We start from the raw sequence: 20,069 nt of genomic DNA, 5'->3' as shown, positions 1-20,069 counted from the left end.
AAATCACACACACACACACAAAATAATGGAAGCACCTTTAAATAATGCATTAAATTCCAAAGTATTTTTCCTGATATTTTGAGGGGCTGTTAGCCTCAGAATCTCATAATTTTCCAATTAAAACTATATTTCCCTTGTGGAAGATACGTTTAATGAGTAATTTTGAAGTGGCTGCCACTTTATACCTGGTAGCTATACTGTGATGTCATGTTTATGTCATAGGCAATCACATAATTGCCAGATGCTAGAAGCAGGCACATTTGCTTGAGAGTGACAAGACATAGTGTCTCTAGTTGTTATTTTAGTCATTTTACTGCAGGATAAAGATAAATGTCCCTATCTTAAAATACTTGTGTCAGAATGGGTAACAAGAACCATCAGATATGAAGTTTTTTTAGCAAATTATTTATAATAACTTTATTGCCCCTCAATCTCTTACCCTACCACAACCACCATCAGAATTGTTGTTTGTTTCCAATATAAAAACCTAGTTACTGGTAGGAATGTATATAATTACTAGGTATGTCATCTGTTTGGTGTTCTATTCATTACACTCCAAAATGCAAGATCATATGAACCTGTAAAAAAAATAATCTTATATCAGTTATATTGGTTCTTAAGCATTTTAGTTGGAGCACAAGTTTTAATCCCATTATATCTGATAGTACAGATTGTATTATTTTGAAAAATTATTCCTATTTTGAAAAAATTATTCCTATGAATATCAGTACATATGACAGTTACTCCTTTACAAGTCATCACACTTTATTTTTTTTTAAGGGAAGCACCCACCCCCAATACAAAAAAAAATCATCAAGGCACATTGTCCTGGACCCCTTTCAGTACTAATTTTTTTCTTTGAAACATTCAAACATGTCGGTTTCTTGGATGCATTGCTTTGAGAAGACAATTCATTTTGTGTCATGAATGTGCGCTTTATTTTCCTTGAAATCAAGGTCACTGATGTGTAGAGCAGTTGTGTACGGTTTGAGTAACAGTTTTTTCATTTGCATAAATTTCCTAAAACGATGGATTTACCTCGCATGTAAAATCAAATTGAAGCCTAGACAATTCACTCTGCAATATGCACAAATCAAATGCCCATCAAGATCAATCACTGACACTCAAGATGGAGCTGTGCAGCCAACAACACATAGCTAAGTGGTATTAAATGACGTGTATGATCTCTTAAAACACTGCCCATAACAGGTGGTAGAGTGGTCTCTAGCACTCACCTTTACAGATCACAGATATCTCCTCTTGGCTTAGATTTGAGTCTCAGGTTTGGCCAGCATGGGTATGTGAGAAAGCTTGTCAGTAGCTTCCTTGTGGGTTGGTCGTTTTTCCTGAGATTTTGTTTGGGTTCTTCCTTCATATACTAGCCGTAATGTATAGGCAGATATGTGCTGAAAAATGGCATTAAACCCAAAACAACTGTCCTCATTTACAGTCAGTTCGGATGTCATTATTCCACAAGTGGACCAAGCACATGATTAGAGCTCACTGCAAATTAGCAAGCCTTGTCAACATTTTGTGTTCATACCCCATGAAAGTGCAAAGACATTAAATAAATTGTAAAACATGGAATCATTCCTTTGTTTGAGTCTGCCTCATGTACTAACCAGCTTCAACCACTAAACTTTAAACCTCATCAGTTAAACTGAGGTTCACTGAATGGATACTATATATACTTGCTCATAAGTCAAGTCAAACTGCAAACAGTAAATATTGTTATCTTCTGTAGCATAAAGCGCCTGTAGATCAGGGTCTATGGTGTTTATTCTATTTATTACTTCTAACAAACTGCACAGACCCAGATCTGGCCGTATATTATGCGGTGGCAGATCTGGGTCTGCATTGTGCAGTTGAACTGACTTTTAAGCAAGTGTGAAAGTGTGTAAAAGATTTGACCTAATTAAACATTGCTTTGAGCATGCTAGATTTTGGGATTATTTGCCCAACTGATATTTGTGTAATGCCAGGTTGGTGAATGCAATGTAGAAATGTAGGTTGTTGTTTTTGACTTTAAAAAAATGGTAGAAATCAGTTTTTATACACACTGTTTCATAGTAATTGTGTTTTGGGCAATAGTTTTTTAGTATTTTAGTACAGTTTTTCATTGCGATTAAAGTGAGACATGCTATCATGAGGATTTAAATATTTCAACAACATTTTCATTTGAATGAAGTTTTGATTAAAAAATGTGTTCAATCTAATTTTCATTTGAAAAATTGAAATTACATATACCAATTCTATAAAGATTGTGCATTGGAAAAATATAAAATGCTTTATAATTCTATTTTTAAAGCATTTAGATAAAACAAACACGGAAAAGCTAATTTTTTGCAGATTACGGTAATTATGTTGATTTGTCAAATAGCTTCATTGATCTCTAGGAATAAAATGGTAAAACAAGCGGGTAGTGGCTTCTTTATCGTGAGCGGCTAATTTGGGGGGTCTTTACATTTGTGGCAACACAGAAGTTGTTGATACTATATGTCTGTATAGTCAATTTTTCTTTTTGAACTGGCAACATGTAAATTGCTCTTTTGCTTTAGATTCTCAAAATCAAATTTGGATTTTATTAATCGGAGCTGCAAATAATATAATTAGGTTCTTTTAATTGCATCAACAAAAGAAAGATCAAATGCAAACCTATTTCATTCATGACTACAGCGTTTGTATTTTTCCTGGTGTACATGGCTTTATGGCTGTTCAGTTTTGGACCTGCTGCTGCTCGTAATTATTTTTTTAAAGAAAAAATTCATTTTGCAGATGAATTCCCTTTGTGAATTCCACAAGCTTGTGTTGTTTCATGAGGAGCCTGGATATAACATAATTTTGTATATGCCTTGCCAAGGTGAAGCTTGTGTTATGGCACTGTATGAACATCATCTGTTCACCTGTACATTTTTCTTTCCACACAGTAACTTTTGTTTTACACCATCTGCTTTACCAAACTTTGTTTGGCAGGCACCTTGATGCAGTGAAGTCAGTTGATTATAGGGTCAGCTGAAGTTAGGTCAAGGTCACTGGCTGTAAGAAGATCAATGGTTTTTACTTAACAATTTTAGTTCTACATCACAGACTACGACAAAGCTTTGCAAAGGGCTTGCACTTGAGTAATGAAGAAACCTCACTGGTATCATCTGGTCCAAAGTCAGGGTTGTTGTGGCCGAAAAATGATTTATGTGCAGAAAAATTCAGTTTGCCATAAACAATGCTGGATTTTAATTTTTGGGGTAAGAATGAAACATTTTGCTTTTGGCATTGAAATGTCAAAGGTCAAGGTTAGTGACTTAAACTTTTTACATGGCTTGGGATAGGAAAGAAGGTCCGTTGTCAGAGACATTGCAAGCCTGGCAAGAAACTGATGGAATTTTATTGTGCCTTAAATTTAGTTAAGACCACAAACCTTGACCAAAGGTCCAGATGATTGTGACTTAATGATCTCCAGAGTCATTCATGCCCTGCAATTGCATTCATAATAAGTATAGAATAGGTGAGCAATGTACCATTGGCAGTATTTCTGCTTTATTGAGGAAACCTTATAGATCTGTCTTCATTCCGTCAACAAGTCTTACAAGCAAAGTCTGGACTGAGGACATGCAGTTGGTTGGCTTTAAGTCCAACTTAAATTTTAGCCAATCACATCACTCAATTTAAGACCCATTGGTGTACTTGAGATCCATTAGTGTAATCAAGGCCTGTGATAATCAGAATTCACGTTAACAGTGGTTATACAGTATAACCAGATCTTATGTACTACATTAAACTGATGTTTTGACGACCCATCGAAAATTTACCCATGGTGACTTGACAATATAGAATGTGCCTGTACACACTCTTACATTGCATAAGAGGCACCTATTGAACACGGGAGCCATGTCGGCTCAGTGGCTAGCACACTAAACTCGTGACAAAAAGGATGCAGTTTCAGATCCTACCATTGGATCAGTTTGGGTTTCCTAATGTGGTGTATCTTGCCTCAGCACTAAACAGCATGCTTCTAACATAATGCACCAAACCAAACCATTACAAAATTGCCCATGTAATGTTACAGTTGATGCTCCGAGTTTAACTAAAATCCAGATCTGATCCTGTCCAAAAGTGTACATCCATTCACACAATGTGCCTGAAAATATCTAAATTGTGTTTGAAGAAAGCATAACTCTGAGAGAATTATGAGGTCGCCCATATTGGTTGGTGTTTCAGGATCATGGCAGCAGACACCTCTACAGCAGACACAATCAACTCCTGTTAGTTCACCAAGTAACGTCCTTCCAACTGCACCACATATGGGTAGGTCGTAGAAGCATGCCATATTGTTAGCATGTGTTTTGTTCTGACTTGATTCAGTTTTTTTCATTAGACTATTCATCCAGTTGTCCGCTTGACATAAACAGGTTATTTTATTGCCTTTTTTTAAAAGCTTTATTTTAATATCTAATACTTAAATTAATCTGTGCTGGTCATAGACCAGACAAACTTTGGAATGGTTATTGTCCATCGTTATGAGAAAAAGTTTCATTTTGCCACTCCTTCTAAATTATTTGGAAAATTGCCATCAAATTTTATGCATGCATTCATCCCAAGGTCTAGTTGGTACTAAATGAGAAAGGATGCAGCTGTGGATGCATCTTTGCTAGCCAGGTTCTAGTGTGATAACCCTAACTACACCTTGGCATAATGTGCAGATATTTCTGTGCTTTGGGTCAGTAAATGCCACTGCATCCAATCAAAATTAAGTTGTTCAAATTCGAACACTGTTCCTACATGATCGAAACAAGGGGAGCAGAAACACCTTTCACACAAATATTCCTGTAATGTCTTCCATTTGGAACAGTCATACTTTCAATGTTTAACTTACAAAGTATCCTTTTTAGGTCAATTGCCTCCACCATTTTTGGCCGTTGTACAATGCTTCATGCTGTTGGTTAGTTGGCATTACATACTAAGGGAGGCAACTCATGAAAGCCAGTAGATGCCGCTAGGACAAAACACCAATATATCTGTTCAATCCATCATGGTTTGGATAGGGTTATCATATCGGAACCTTGTGTAGCAAAGATGATGTGGCTGCAGCCATATTGAAAGTGTTTGTCATTACCCCTGAATGGAAGGTCATATCAGCAAGCGATTGTCAGTAAAACACCTGATGGTTCTAATGAAATGGTTCTGCTTGGACATGAAGATGGCCACCACACTGTCCATCTTCACAATATTGCTATAGTCATATCAGCAATGGTTTCTCATCAGGTGACTTCTAATCATCTCTGGTACAAATTCTGATTCTGAGTTACCTGCCAAGTCATAATGTCTCCTGAAAAACAATTTTGATACACACACATGCACAACAATGCATATGATTAATTATATTCTTTTGTTTCTGTTTCAAAATTGGTAGACCAAAACCGTTGGATCATCAGTATTAGTGTAGCGAAAGACAGTATTGTTTGTAATGATTTACCATTGGATAGAACATAAAAAATTCACTTTACAACCAAGAATTTGTTGCACACAAGAATTTAGTTTATCCTCCAGAGTATTTTTTTAATATTAAAACTGCTAGAAACATGATAGACATTGATGATGTCCTGATAGACATGGATGATGTCATCTTAGACATGGATGATGTCATGTTAGACATTGGTGACATCATGATATCCCACATGACTTTTGTATATGAACAAACTATGCTACGCATATCAAGGAATTGGAGATAGTAGTGTTCTTTCTGGTCAGTTTGTAATTCATACAGCATTTTAAAGTTTTCTAAATTTTCAACCTTGGGTACTTAAACGGTTACAAAGAATTAATTGGGAGAGTTTGCTCTATCAACTTTTACCATATATTCTTGCTTAGAAGTCATTGAACTGCAATTTGTTAGGAGTAATCATTAGAACAAACAACATAGACCCTGATCTGCTGACACATTATATGGTGGCAGATTAGGTTTTGTGTTCTATGCAGCTGGACTTTGACTTTAAGTGAGTACCAACAGTACACCAGAAATACCCATGCTAACACACCAGGGAAAATGAATTACACCTCTGGATAAACTATTACAAAGACAATTAGCTGAATGGTAATAAAGGAATAGATTTTTTTATATTAACTAATACAGATGTTAGATGTATGCATCTTGGATGGTTTTATGTCTGTGTGTCTTCATATTTTAATTGCTTACTTGGTCCTTGTTTTGTTTATAGAGTTCCCCTTTGTGGATTATGTATGTACTTCAGAGGTCTCATAACAGTGCAAACAGTTGACTTTCAAATATGCTCTGTCACATGCCTATACCAGCCAAGTCACGTGAATTTTGCCTCCCTTCCCCCAGCCCCCTCCGGACAATATGATTTCCCCAAACATGCATCAATAGAATGGTGAGGCTGTTCTCTCAAAAATATTTCTACATGTATGGGAATGGTCTGATTTGCAAAAAAAGATTTTAGAGCTTGTTAATGCCTTGAGGAAGGTATGAACAGGTTTATTGCGCATTTATTGAGGAAAATGCAGCATAGCTGTCATTGCAGTGAAACCTTGTTGACAGATTATTCAAATACAATGTAGCAGAAGTAACTGAGACATTATGGTTGAGACTCGTTTTGGAACACTTACCTGGAAAATATATAACACAAAATAAAGTTATGAAATTGTATATTCTTGAAATAATTATAGTTGTACTAGATTCAGGGCATTTTTGTCATAAGAAGAGATTTATCTTGATTGGTAGGTGGGGGAGGCCAGGCTATATTTATGTGAGTAAAATTAAATTTAGTTCTGTTATCTGTACTACTAACAGACAGAATTTACAGGATAGTGTGTCATCCATTGTCTCTATGTCCATTAACGTAAATTTGTTATTGCTAATCCATTCTGACAGTTTGGAGTATTGCCATGAAACTTGACATGCTCACATTCATCCCACTGTCCAGTATTGTTGTCACAGTGGTCATCTTGAAGATCTTGCTATCACTGGTCCTTTGGAAACGATAATCATGTGAACATTAGTTTTGCCAAAGGACTTGCCTCTAAATGTAAAGCCTAGATTTTTGCACCAGATGACTTGTGGTGTCTCATTGTACCCAAGTGAAATTGATGCCAAGCTGTCATCCAAGGTATGCTGCTTTATGAAACAGATGGGGATCACAAGTTGTAGGCGTTGAAAAAACGAAATGTTAAACTGGTGATACTCGAAAGGAACCAATAATTTTATTACCTTTTGTCTCCATTTTTAAACCAATAAAAGAAATCATAGTAGACCATCAATCCTTAAAGATGGCAGAATATCCAATGTTGAATTATAAAAATGCTGATTGGCATCCCAAAGATAAATTCAACTAGTGCTGTTTTCAGTCATTGTGACAAATTTTTATCAGATTACCTCATTAGTCCCATGATCAAATTATTTAAGCGTAAAATACTACACAGATTGTGTTCCATGTTGGTACAGGACTCTGTTGGGCCACACAGATAATAGATTTTTCATGCAGTTTGCAAACAGATATATCACTCTTCATTTTTTAGGTGGATATCCAGGCCCACAAGGTCAGCCCCCAGTAGGAGCTCCAGGAGGATATCAGTGGGGACCAACAGGAGCCCCTGGTCAACCTCCTGTGGGTCAGCCACCACTATCAGCTCCACCCCCAGGCCAACCACCAGCATACAGCCCCTATGGTCAGCCAGGATATGGGGTGCCACCCCCAGGCCAGGCACCAGCAGTACCTGGAGGACCACCAAGGCCATACGGAGAATACAGTGAGTATTTTTGCATCTTTTAATTCTCTTTCTTAAATATTTTATGAGTCCATACTATTCCACTGAAACTTGTCCATCTCCTAACATTCTAATCGGAAATTCATACCAAAATAAGAAAGAGCTATAGAAAAATAAGAAAGTGCATGTGCGAAGGGTGAAATGATGCACCTCCAACACATTGATATGATACATTAATGATACAGATATCAACTTAATGGTCTTTTTGAATGTGTGTCGGGGCAGTGTGGTACTGTTTTTTTGTTGTTGACATCTTGGTTGTATTCCATTATACAGAATAGACAGACAGAATACATGCCAACCATTATGCTTTTTTTTCACTAAATTATGTCTTATGCATAAATGTATTTGGATTGCGCATTTTCTTTATATCCCCCTCCCAAAAAATTCATAATTTGTTTTCTCATTTTTATTAATGTTCCATTAATCTTTCAGACCATATTCTAGTAAAGATGGCTTCTATGTAAGATTGTGCTTGTTTGTAGACTTGCATGCTCTTTACTAACAGTAGTATGTTCTATTTATAGCAGCTGCCCTATTTCCAAAAAACAAGCTGGTTTCTACTTTAAAACTGTTTACCTCGGTTTCTGTTTATAGCAGCTGTATGGCTAAGTTAAGAGCAAACCAGTTTTCTCACTTTTAATCTGCTCGCAGATTCTTTGTTCCAATTCATATCTGGTACAGAACCAGTCTGTAGGTATTTGGCTGTAAAAGTCAAGTCAGATTTGTTCTAGTTGCGGAAAATGTGTAAGAACAAAATCATCAAATATTGTTAGGTGTTTAGCAGAAGATAACTCACTTCAAATTGTAGAAGCCATGAAAATTGGGCCATTCAGTATTGCAGCAGACAGGAGCACTGATTATGAAGACAAAAAGTTGTACCCAGTCTGTGTAAGAGACTTTGACAACGAAAAGGGCAAAGTCAGTATGCTCTTCTTTCATTACCAAAATTAACAGTAGATTCCACTGGAGAAAACATTTTTCATTTGCTTAATAATGCTTTGAATAAACATAAGCTGGCAGAACTGTATGGGTTTTCAGCTGATAATGCTTCAATGATGACTGGAATTCATAAAGGAGTTGCATTCTATATTTTGAAAAATGTCTCCATCAGGTTGTCCATGTCATATGATGCACCATGCTGCAGGAAAGGCTGCTGATACATTAGAAGGAGAACTCCTGAAGTATTATGTTGGCATTCTACCTGACGATGTACATACTGCAGACAGAGTTGATGTGCAATGGCACCTTATTTCCCAGCTAAAAGACCCAATAACTGGAAGATATCAATTTCCTCTTCTTTGTAATATTGGTTCTTTACCATTCTGATGCTGACTGTGGGAGATTGTTCAGTATTCTTAACAAAAATAAAACTGAATTCAGATCCTGGCTCTGTAAACAAAGCACATAGTGCTCTACTGGTGTGCAAAACATAGTTTCAGCTGGTACAAGTGCTATATATAAATGCTTGAAGCAGTAATTGATGTTAAAAGACCAGAGGGGTAAATAAATCATTTTGTACATATGCTCATTGAATTTTATTATGTTATATGTGGATTACTCGTTTTCTGCTCAGATTACTCTTTTTGTCCACTTGGATTAAACTTTTTCCTCTCCAGGTGTTGGCATGTATGAGACAGACATGTCATCTGTTCATATTCTATTCTCATTCTTGATAAGATTTAAAAAGCACTCCCATACTACCTCTTAATTCTCTTACTTCATGTCTTCACTTAAATTGGAAAGGCATTACGATCATATCTCCATAACAGAAGAAATGGTGCAAATTCTGTCTAGATTAGTTTGAGTGAGGGCGCAACGATGACTAATAACCAATTCCATCACATTGTACTTTCTGTAGACATCTGCCATTTGGCTTTCTTGGCGTGTTTAGTAGAAATGTTGTTGTGGGGTTTAATGCCATTTTTCAGCACACGTTAGGTTATGCATGGCGGCCAGTATTAATGGTGGAGGGAGAACCCAGGAAGAACCACCGACCCATGAGAAGCTACTGGCAAGCTTTTTCACATACCCACATTAGCCGAATCCTAGACTCGAACCCACACAGACAGGTGAGATGGCAGTGATCTGTAACAGAGCGTTTTAGACCACTCAGCCACTCAGGGCCCCTAGTAGAAATGACTTGACAGAGCTGTTTAGCTGAATTACACCTTCGATCATAACTTCAGAGAAAAGATTAGGTTCATAACAAAATAACGGAAAAAATTAAATTTATCTTCAAGAAAGGTACAGTACCGCCTTGTTATAATGCTGTTCATGAGAGCCATAAACAGTCAGTTTCTTGATGCTCTAATTAGAGCCCCAAATTGGACCAGAATGATCACACTTTTTCAACTTTACTGGAAAGTGTCCCAAATTAATAAATCCAGTCTGAATTCTCTACTGTTCATTCATCAATTTCAGATGGCCAGTCCTACACACAGCAACCTCCTGCATCTGCTGCCCCACCATATGGGGGATATGGTGGATATGGTGCACCGCCACCAGGTCCTGTGTCAGCCCCACCAACTGACCCATACAGCCAGCATGCCTCCCAGCAAGCCCCACCCCCTGCCACTGGGATCCCCAGTCAGCCAGGAGCACCTGCAGGTAGGAGAAGGCTAAATTTCGTTTTTTGACATCAGTACTGCATTACAGTGATATTGGCACTGGGACTGAGAATTCAACTTCAGATGCAAAACTTTCTTTGTAGCCCAACAGCTATAATGGTGATTTCAGAAAGCTGAGGTTCATGCACTGACAGTTTTCATTGACGATATACCAACAACTGATGCCTTATGTAGTATCAGTTAAAGTTTGTCTGTGTAGGGCAACACAATAAAACATTTCTGCCGTTTGAAATTTAACCTGTCAGCAGCTTAATGTGTGATCTTTTGGTATTTAAAAGTATTGCTGATGACAAAAATGGAAACAGTTTTCATACAAAATTTTGGATAACTGGGATATATGGAAGATTGGTTCTAACCAACCATATGTTTAGTATTCATTGAAACTATCACCAGTCTTTCATTTATACCAATGGGTGAAACCAAACTTTCCAAATAAAATGTCCTTCATTTGTCTGAAATTATGCATTGTCATATTCTGTCATATCGGTTTAACAAGTATTTTATTGGTGATATGCAGCAAGTCGTGTTTGAATGAGATTCACTCTGTCATACTACCTGGCCCTGTCTTGTACTGTGGAACTACACATTTCCACTAATATTGTAAATGTAATGTTAGATGCTTTGATTTACTACACAGAAATACAAATATTTAATTATAGGCATCGTCATTGCTATTATGTCTTCCTGATTAAAATTTTGGCACATTTTCCATTTTAATGAAATATATACTTATTTTCAGTAAAATCTTCTTGATACGTCTGAATTTATATGCAGAAAGTTTTCATGGTACTTAAGATAACTTTTGAATGCAGTATATATGATAAATGTTAATATTTCCTGCTTCAGCATGGCTTATAAATTTTTACTATTTGTATATATGAAGCTGCTATATTTTGAAAAACTTTTTGCGATATACGTTTAATATAAAAGTTACTTTATAAGGCAGTGGTATGTGTTTAAGCGTATAAGCTAAATCATAAGTTTTTTGTGTGAATTGTCTACTCTAATGAAGCAGGAGAAGGGTATTGAGAACTATGATAGATTGTGTTGCCCAGAGTGGCTAAGTATTCTAAGGTTTAAAGTGCTCGCCTTTACTGATCACTGCCATCTTACCTGTCTGCCTGGAGTTAAAGCCTCTGGCTTGGCCATCATGGGTATGTGAGAAAGCTCGAAAGTATATTCCCATACGTTCATGCTTCTTATTGAGATTTTTCCAGAGTTCTTCCTCCAACACTTGTACTGCCTTCCATGTTTTGCCTTTCGGATGCAGATAAATGGCGTTAGTCACACAACAACAGCTGTAGAATGTTGTATTGCAGTATAAAATGAGATTTGATTGGTTATCTTTATCTCAAAATTAACTGAAAATCATTCTAACCAGCAGTATCAATAACACTTAAGAGAAGCAGGCCCACCTCAAGACCTGATGGCCTGATTTTTCTGACAAAGTTTCCAAGTGTGCAATAAATCTTGCAAATTGGTGGAAATGTTTTGCTTAAAATACTAGTGCCACAGCAGCCATCTAGCAAAATCTTGTAACCTTTTCTCATAAATGGAAAGTCATTTTGACATGTAACAACACTGATTCTCTTTTTTCTTTGTTTGTGCATCAGAGTCCCCTGAATATTTTAATTGACACAATTCTGACACCAAAGGGATTTTTAACCCTCAATCTTGCTCCCCTAGGGGAATCGCTGAATAACCAGAAGACTTCTGAAAAAATTTAGTTGATCATAAATGAAAATGATGCCAATATGTCTTTCATCTTGAAAATCTTGTTATCATTACTCTTGAATAAATGATTATATCAATGTGGCGTTTTCCCCAAATGACGTCCTATTTTGCCTGGTTGCTTCTAAATGAAAATAGTTCCAATCTGATGTGCAATATGGCTGTCTTAAATTCCCTCTTGAAAATCATGTTATAACTACTGCGAAGAAATAGAAAGTCTATTGATTTGGGTTTTCACCAGGTAACTTAGTATGGGATCTACTTGGTCCTAAATTAAAATTATGCCCAATTAATACATAATCTTGCCATCATGGTAGCCATCTTGAAAATACTATGGCTATTCCTCCCTAGAAATCTTCTTGTGATATCTTGTTGGTATTAAATGAAAATAATGCTGAATTTCCTGTCATTATGGCAGCCATCTTGAAAATCTTACTGCTACTTCTCCAAAAATGATGGTGATATCGATGTGGTGTTTTCACCAGAAGACTTGTTTGTCCTAAATCAAAATGGAGCTAATTTTATATCCAATATGACCACCACAGTGACCATCTTGATAATATTTTTGTTGCTTAAAACATCTGAAGTGGTTTCAGTACTCAACAGTTAAAAGAAAGAAACAGTTTTATATAGGATTCCTGGAAATTCTTTTCAGCTAGATCATCATATTAGACCCTCTGAAGGACTCGTGTTAGCTCTACTGGTCAAAGAACACAAAGCTTATAGGATGGTCTGTTGATTGTTGGACCATCTACAGGCTTGCAAAAGTTTATCACAACTCTTCCTGAACTACTTGGAGGATTTGCCATGAAACTTTACACACACATATTCATCTCAAAGTCTAGTTGGTACTAAATGAAAATGGTGCCACTTGGACAACCAGTATGACCACCACATGGGCTGTATTGAAAATCTTGCTGTCGCTACTCCTCCAAAATATATGGGCATATCAACATGGGATATTCAGTAAGACTCCTTCTTATGTATTGCCAGTCCTAAAGGAAATTTGCGTCGATGTGACAGTTAATGTGGCCTTCACTGTTGTTGCTATTCCTCCTGTATGATTGGGAATGTCAACTTCAGGATTCCACCAAAAGACTATTGTGTTGTCTAGTTGGTCCAGTAATCTGACCTTCAGTATTACAATATTTGCAGCCTCCTTGAAAATCATGTTAATCATCAGAACACTTTAAATTATGTCTAGTTGGTCCTAAATGAAAATGGTGCCACTTTGACAACCAGCATGGCCACCATAGGCTGGTAGCCATTTTGAAAATGTTGTTATGGTTCCGAAATATTGGAGATGGTTTCAACAGTCAGCAGTTACAAAGAACAGATGACCAGTCCGGCGGCCTAGTGGTCAGAGCATCCACCTTAGATGCGGGAGTTCGTGGGTTCGATCCCTGGCCAAGTCATACCAAAGACTTACAAAAAGGGTATTAACAGCTGCCTCACTTGGCACTCAGCATTAAGAGGTTAGTGTTAGGACTGGTTAGCCTGGTGTCAGGATAATATGACTGGGTGAGACATCATGCTACATGTCTGCGGCATGATGTCCGAGTGCTAGACATCACTATAAACTGCCACATTGCAGACATCGTAGCGATATGGCTGAAATTTTTCTTAAAGCTACATTAAAAATCCACATCACAGCACACAAAGAGCAGATGGTGTTGTATTGGATTCTTATAAATTCTTTATGGCTGTCGGAGCATCAACTCCTTCAAGGTACTTCCTTTTTTCAAGCTCATATGTAATTGAATTTGGCAGAGAGTATATTGGCATGAAGGGCTTTCAGATTATACAAATAATGCTAATCTGCCCTCAGATATGATAGTTTTAAAAAAAAATTATTCTCAAAAACCACTGGACTGAAAAGCATCCTGGCTGAAAGACCTTTCATGACTCTTCAAATGACGCCAATCCACTTTCAAAAAAGGCTGCTGTTGCAAAAGCCCCCAAACCTCCATTCTTCAATAATTGCAAATTCCAGCTTGCTCACAAAGCCCACCAGACTATTTTCAACAAAACATGACAGCATCCTGGTATAAAGTCCTTTTATGTATGTCCAATAATGCCAATCCGACTATTAAAAAAATGGCCACTCTAGTAAACGCAGAATAATGTTTAAATGATGACTTCGTGCACCAAACTTATGACATAAATTGATTAGATTTTCAGAAAGCATCCTTCTGTGAAGATCTTTATTACTTTTATAAATGATGCTAGTCATCCATCAGATGATAGCCCTGCTAAAAGTAAAAAGACATTTAAATGACTTGTTCTTAATAACCGCTCATCAGATTTGACTAAACTGGCAAAACGTATTCCAGCATAGAGACTTCAATATTTTACAAATACAGTCAAACCCGGTTATCTCGATTACGTCGGGGGTGTAAAAAAATCGTCGACATAACCGGGTCCCGAGATATCCGGGTTCATAAAAACCGGTAATTTTAAAAATGTCCTTGAGCATTACTCCTGTCTCTTGCTGGTGTTTACTGGAATCCCCTCCCACTGCATGTTACAATAAAATAAACAAAACGCTTAATTGATAATAAAATGAAATGAACTAACCTGGTGTTGTTATCATTTATTCCTTTTTTATCATCATACGTAATTTATTAAAGAAAAAATATATCTATGAACTCCTTATATCACATGTAGCGTATGCATCCATTACTGTAGTGTGCATCACTTATGTCAGATAACACACGACGCATTTTTATAATTGATGTGAATATTGAAAAACAAATCATGTTTGGTTGTACTCAGAGGTTTGAATATGTTATCAGATTGAAAAATGGATCAAAGAAAATCACAAACGAGAGAGTGAGAGAGAAACATCCACCGATTGCTTTCAGGCACCCGCCATTCACGCATAACGCGGTGTTAGGTGCAAAATAACCAAGATTGTATTATATCCAGGTTAATATATGACAGTATCTCGCAGATAAAGATCAATAAATGTTTTTGAAAATACATGTACATGTACATGTACATTGACTGTGAGTGCAAATGACACTCCTTTCGCTAGCATGGGTTACAAAGTACAAGTACATGTACAGTATATGCTGTTTCATGAGAGAGAAAAAAATGTTCCAAAAGAGAAAGCTTTCAAACCAAAACATTGAACTGAAGTATGAAATTTTGCTACAACTTGAAAAAGGCGAAAAGTGTGCTGATTTGGCAAACAAGTACAACATTCCATCAAACACTATTTCAGGCTGGAAGAAAAATGCTGATAAAATCAAAACTACTTATGAACTTGGACAATTTGGTCCCGATAGAAAGAAAATGCGTTCCGCAAAGTTCGATGATGTCGACGAGGCAACACTAAAATGGTTTAAAAACGTCCGTGCCGAAAATATCCCAGTAGATGGCTCTCGTATCCAGCAACAGGCTGAGAAATTTGTAAAAGACTTGGGACACGAAACATGGAAAGCATCACATGGCTGGTTAGATCGTTTCAAACAGCGCAATAATATATGTTTTAAAACCGTGTGTGGAGAGAGTGCATCTGTTTCAGATGTGGCTGTTAAGGAATGGCATAAAGAAGTTTTGCCAAAAATCTTAGACAAGTTCAAGCCATGCGATATATACAATGCTGATGAAACGGGGCTATTTTGGCAATGTCTGCCTAACAAGACGATGGATTTCAAAGGAAACAAATGCCATGGAGGAAAAAAATCCAAAGAGAGAGTAACTTTGCTTTTGGCCGGAAATATGGATGGAAGTGACAAGATCAAGCCATTAATAATACGAAAATCAGAAAATCCAAGATGCTTCAAAAACCTGAATAGGTCTTCTCTCCCCGTTGACTATAAAAGCCAGTCAAATAGCTGGATGACAGGTGATATCTTTACCAGCTGGTTACGCAAGTTAGATCGCCACTTACAGTTTGAAAAACGAAAGATCGCATTGATAATAGACAACTGCCGTGCTCACCCACGTGTAGAAGGGTTACAAGCAATCACAGTGTATTTTCTTCCTCCCAATGCTACCAGTAAGCTTCAGCCACTCGACCAAGGAATAATTCAGGCTTTTAAAATCCATTATCGGAAAGCTTTAGTTTGCAATTATTTGCTTGCAGTTGAGGAAAAGCGATCCTATAAACCAACTCTGCTAGACGCCATCATGTATGCCCATGCAGCTTGGAACAGTGTATCGCCGAAAACCATTCAAAACTGCTGGTTCCATTGTATTTTTCCGGAAATTTCTGATGAAGAATTTCACCAGCAGTGTTTAATTGCACAAGAAATTAAAGAGCCTCAATCAGAAATAATAAACTAATCGATTAAGCTACTCTTACGAACCAAAAATAGAAAGAATATGAAATAAACATGTGACTACTGCCGTAACGGACCAAAATTGTGCCTGAAAATCGATCGCTTTTGCTGACTATTTCTTGTACAATTTCTGTGAGATTGACATTAAAAAGTTGCATTTCGTCGAATTAAGCGGGTCCACGTGTTTCTTCGGACCGAAACTTATGCCCGACATAACCGGGTTATCGACTTAACAGAGGTCGAGATAAGCGGGTAAAAAATAGCATAACAAAGAAGAATTTTTTCGGGACCGGACCAAAACGCTCGACATAAGCGGGTTGTCGAGATAACCGAGGTCGAGATAAGTGGGTTTGACTGTATCAAATATGGGTGATAATCCTAAAAATAGAAAAAACTTTATTTGAATACTTTTCATATTTATACAAATTCTGCTATTCTGCAATAAAATCTGGCTGCCAATACTAAAATTGAAAAATCTTTTAATAACTTTTTTTAAAAATCACTCATCAGGATTTGACAGCATTTGAAAGAAAGCATTCTGGCATAGATGCTTGCAGTATTATACAATTGATGCCAATGGCTGCTATGTCCTAGTATAATACCTTTCAGTTTTGGACAAACGATGCTGACATGTCACTATATATGGATGAAAATGGAAGAACTGGAAAAGCCTGTATATATATAATTGTTACATAACATGCAGTCATCTGTCCTGGAAGAAAACACCTTACTGACCCAGATATTTTGTCAGATTCACTTGCATTTGGGCTATTAAGCATATGGCAGTAGGTGAGTGCTCTCTGGGCTGCTTGAGCCCAAGTTACATTTATCTTCGAATACCTTGAAGGAATCTCCTGCAATAACTTTATTTTTCAAAAAAAAATATTACTTGTAGATTGAACAAGACGTGGCATATGGTTTAATCTTCACTTTGTCTGAAACGAGTTAAGTGATCTTCTGTCAATAATATCCAGTTCATAGTCAGAGGCCATGATAAAGAATTCAATACAGGTATTGAACATGTTAACTCACCAAACAAAGTGTCTTTTATTTTCACCAAATTTGGTATGTTGGAGTTTCTCAAGAGTACAAGAGATGATTTAAATAAAGAAATAAACTTGTCATAGATTCTGGAACTTTTTTTGGGGCCACTAGAGCATTTGTCTCTTCAAGGGACTCTTGATAGTGCTTACAATTTTATTTGTTCCATTTTTTTTTTTTTAAATCTCTTTATTTCACTCCCAGCCTATGGAGCCCCTGATCCACATAGTACAGCAGCACCCTCTGCTGACCCTGCTACACAGCCCAAGCCTGCGGACCAGTACTCTTACTACCAAAATTATAGTGAGTGTGGCAACTGATGCATTTTGCTTAGTTTCTTGTTATGTTGTGGTATTATTTGTCCACATGTCTATCATTTGTCCATAACAGTTACTTGTTACTGTTACCAGAATTATAGTGAGTGTCGCAGCTGATGAATTTTGTTTTGTTTCTTGTTATTTTTTGTGGTATTATGATATGTCCGTCATTTGTCCATAAGTTACTTGCCCACATCTCTGTCATTTGTCTATCAAATTTACTCTTTATTGCTCTGGAGGTCGTACTGATACAATTTTGATAAAATGGGGAATACAGGTTTGGATCAATATCTGGAACAAGCTGAAAAATGAGCAAGATCAGTGGATATTAATAAAGTGGCCTTGCATCAGATTGGCTGTGCTTGTTGTCACTGGAAGCCACATTTCTGATCCGAGTTTGATCAGACATGGAGTATATGCTTGTATCACAGATGAGTTCATTAATGAGTGAGATCCATTAATGACATGAACATGGATCTCATCGGCCGAGATTGTCACCACTCTGGAGTGTGTATTTCTGATCCTGTTTTGATCAGCCCTGGAATAATGTTTTCTGTCATTTAAGGGAAGTAATCTATGATATTGTCTCTAGAGAATCACAGAGTTGTACACTTCAAAATAATATCCAACCTAGATATTTTCAAAAAAAAGTATAGAATATAAGATGCATAAACTTTAATAAAACACTGAATAAATTAACATAATAGTATGCCTTAGAGATTAAAATGAACCATTTGTCATATATTGCTGAAGAAAAAAGATGATGATTTTGTTTTATAAAAAATGGACAATTTTAGGATTGCATAAACCATGGGCAGTGTTGTAGTTAAGGATCATAATTTCTTTGCACAAATATAGATATTTGATTGCAAGCAATTGTGTTTATTTCTGTATTAAAAAAGATAGGTCCAGATTTATCATAATTTCTGTACACAATTATAGATACTTTGCAAGTAATTGCATTTATTTCTCGTACAAATAAACAAATGTCCAAGTTTATCATATTTTCTGTATACAATTAGAGATACTTTGCAAGTAATTGCATTTATTTCTTGCAAGTAACTGTTATTTCTTTTATTTTTAAAAAATACAACTAAGTTTGTGCTTTTATTGTATATACATGGCAGAAGATGTGGAATGAAAACTCCACAGACAAGCTTAGTTTTGTTAAATGCATTGGAGAGAGGCATCCATGATATAACAAATTGCCAAGATAAGGTGGTTTTGTGCTTATATATAGGATGTGTGTATGCTACTCTTGCATACCAACCAAGAGGTTGAACTTTGAACAGTGCAGATCCTGACAGTGGAACACATTTTTGTACATTATATTGACATGCACCCCAAGACACAATAGTCTTGACTAATGAAATTTAATTTAGGAATTTATATTGATGTTCCAGCAAAACAGGTCTTGGACTTTTTGAAGAGATGTGGTTTATATAACATACTTTTTAACTACATATTATAAGGATTTTATATTTTTTTACCTTTATATATAATCTTATAATGGTTTATTTTTACATTGGAGTTTCCTTTACGTTTTTGTATAGTTTATTTTTTTTTCCATCTTTAGACATTTGTATTTTTAATTGGTACCATAGAGCAATTATTGTATTGAGGTGCCATTTAACCATAATAAATTTATGTGCAGAAAATTATTTTTTAAAACTTTGCCCCATTTGAAATTTTTGAATAGAGTTCACCATTTCAAAGTGTTGGAAGCATTTGTCATTTGTATGTCATCATATGAATTGTACATTAATTAATGGTATTTTTAAATAATTGTTTTAAGCTTATCAGAAATTTTGGGGAAAAATACCCCTGTACACATTTATTTCCTGAAAAATTTGCACATTTATTTCCAAAACTAATAAAGCCAGTTGCCTTAAAAAGTAAAAATAATTCCGGAGATTATAATTTCAATTTGTGTGAAATTCACAAATTAAAGCCTTGTCTCTATAAACTCAACTTTTTAAGAGCTTGGGGGATGTCATTTGTCAGCAAGAGACTGCATATTAGTTATTTGTGGAAATGATTTTATCCAGACTAGAGTCAGATTGGTAAAATCAACAAAATATAAAGTTTGTGAGATGATTTATTTAGGGTTATTTTCATACCATACTACAACATACATGCCAACCATTACGCTTTTTTTCACTAAATTACACCTTACGCGTAACGTGTATAGATTACGCTTTTTCGGTATATCCACCTTCCAAAGAAAATCAATTGTTTGTTTTCTCGTTTTTATTAACATTCTGTTAATCCCACAGACCGTA

The 20,069-nt window shown here is 36.3% G+C and overlaps 1 protein-coding gene across 5 annotated transcripts in view; it reads left to right on the top strand.

The window, feature by feature from the left end:
* Nucleotides 1–20,069, top strand: part of LOC149801499 (uncharacterized) — a 63,334-nt gene that overhangs the window by 38,947 nt on the left and 4,318 nt on the right. For 2 of the 5 annotated variants that reach the window (XM_089955671.1, XM_089955670.1), the window contains 4 exons: nucleotides 4,216–4,302; nucleotides 7,531–7,761; nucleotides 10,204–10,389; nucleotides 17,675–17,773. In XM_089955671.1, the coding sequence (XP_089811797.1) occupies nucleotides 4,216–4,302; nucleotides 7,531–7,761; nucleotides 10,204–10,389; nucleotides 17,675–17,773 (603 nt within the window). The remainder of the gene's footprint in view (nucleotides 1–4,215; nucleotides 4,303–7,530; nucleotides 7,762–10,203; nucleotides 10,390–17,674; nucleotides 17,774–20,069) is intronic. The other 3 variants (XM_089955672.1, XM_089955673.1, XM_089955674.1) reach the window with 3 other exon arrangements.

The sequence above is a fragment of the Sinohyriopsis cumingii genome, chromosome 4 (assembly GCF_028554795.1).
Source record: "Sinohyriopsis cumingii isolate HCF-2022 chromosome 4, ASM2855479v2, whole genome shotgun sequence".
NCBI classification, from domain to species: domain Eukaryota; kingdom Metazoa; phylum Mollusca; class Bivalvia; order Unionida; family Unionidae; genus Sinohyriopsis; species Sinohyriopsis cumingii.
This window is presented reverse-complemented; position numbering and strand designations above follow the sequence as displayed.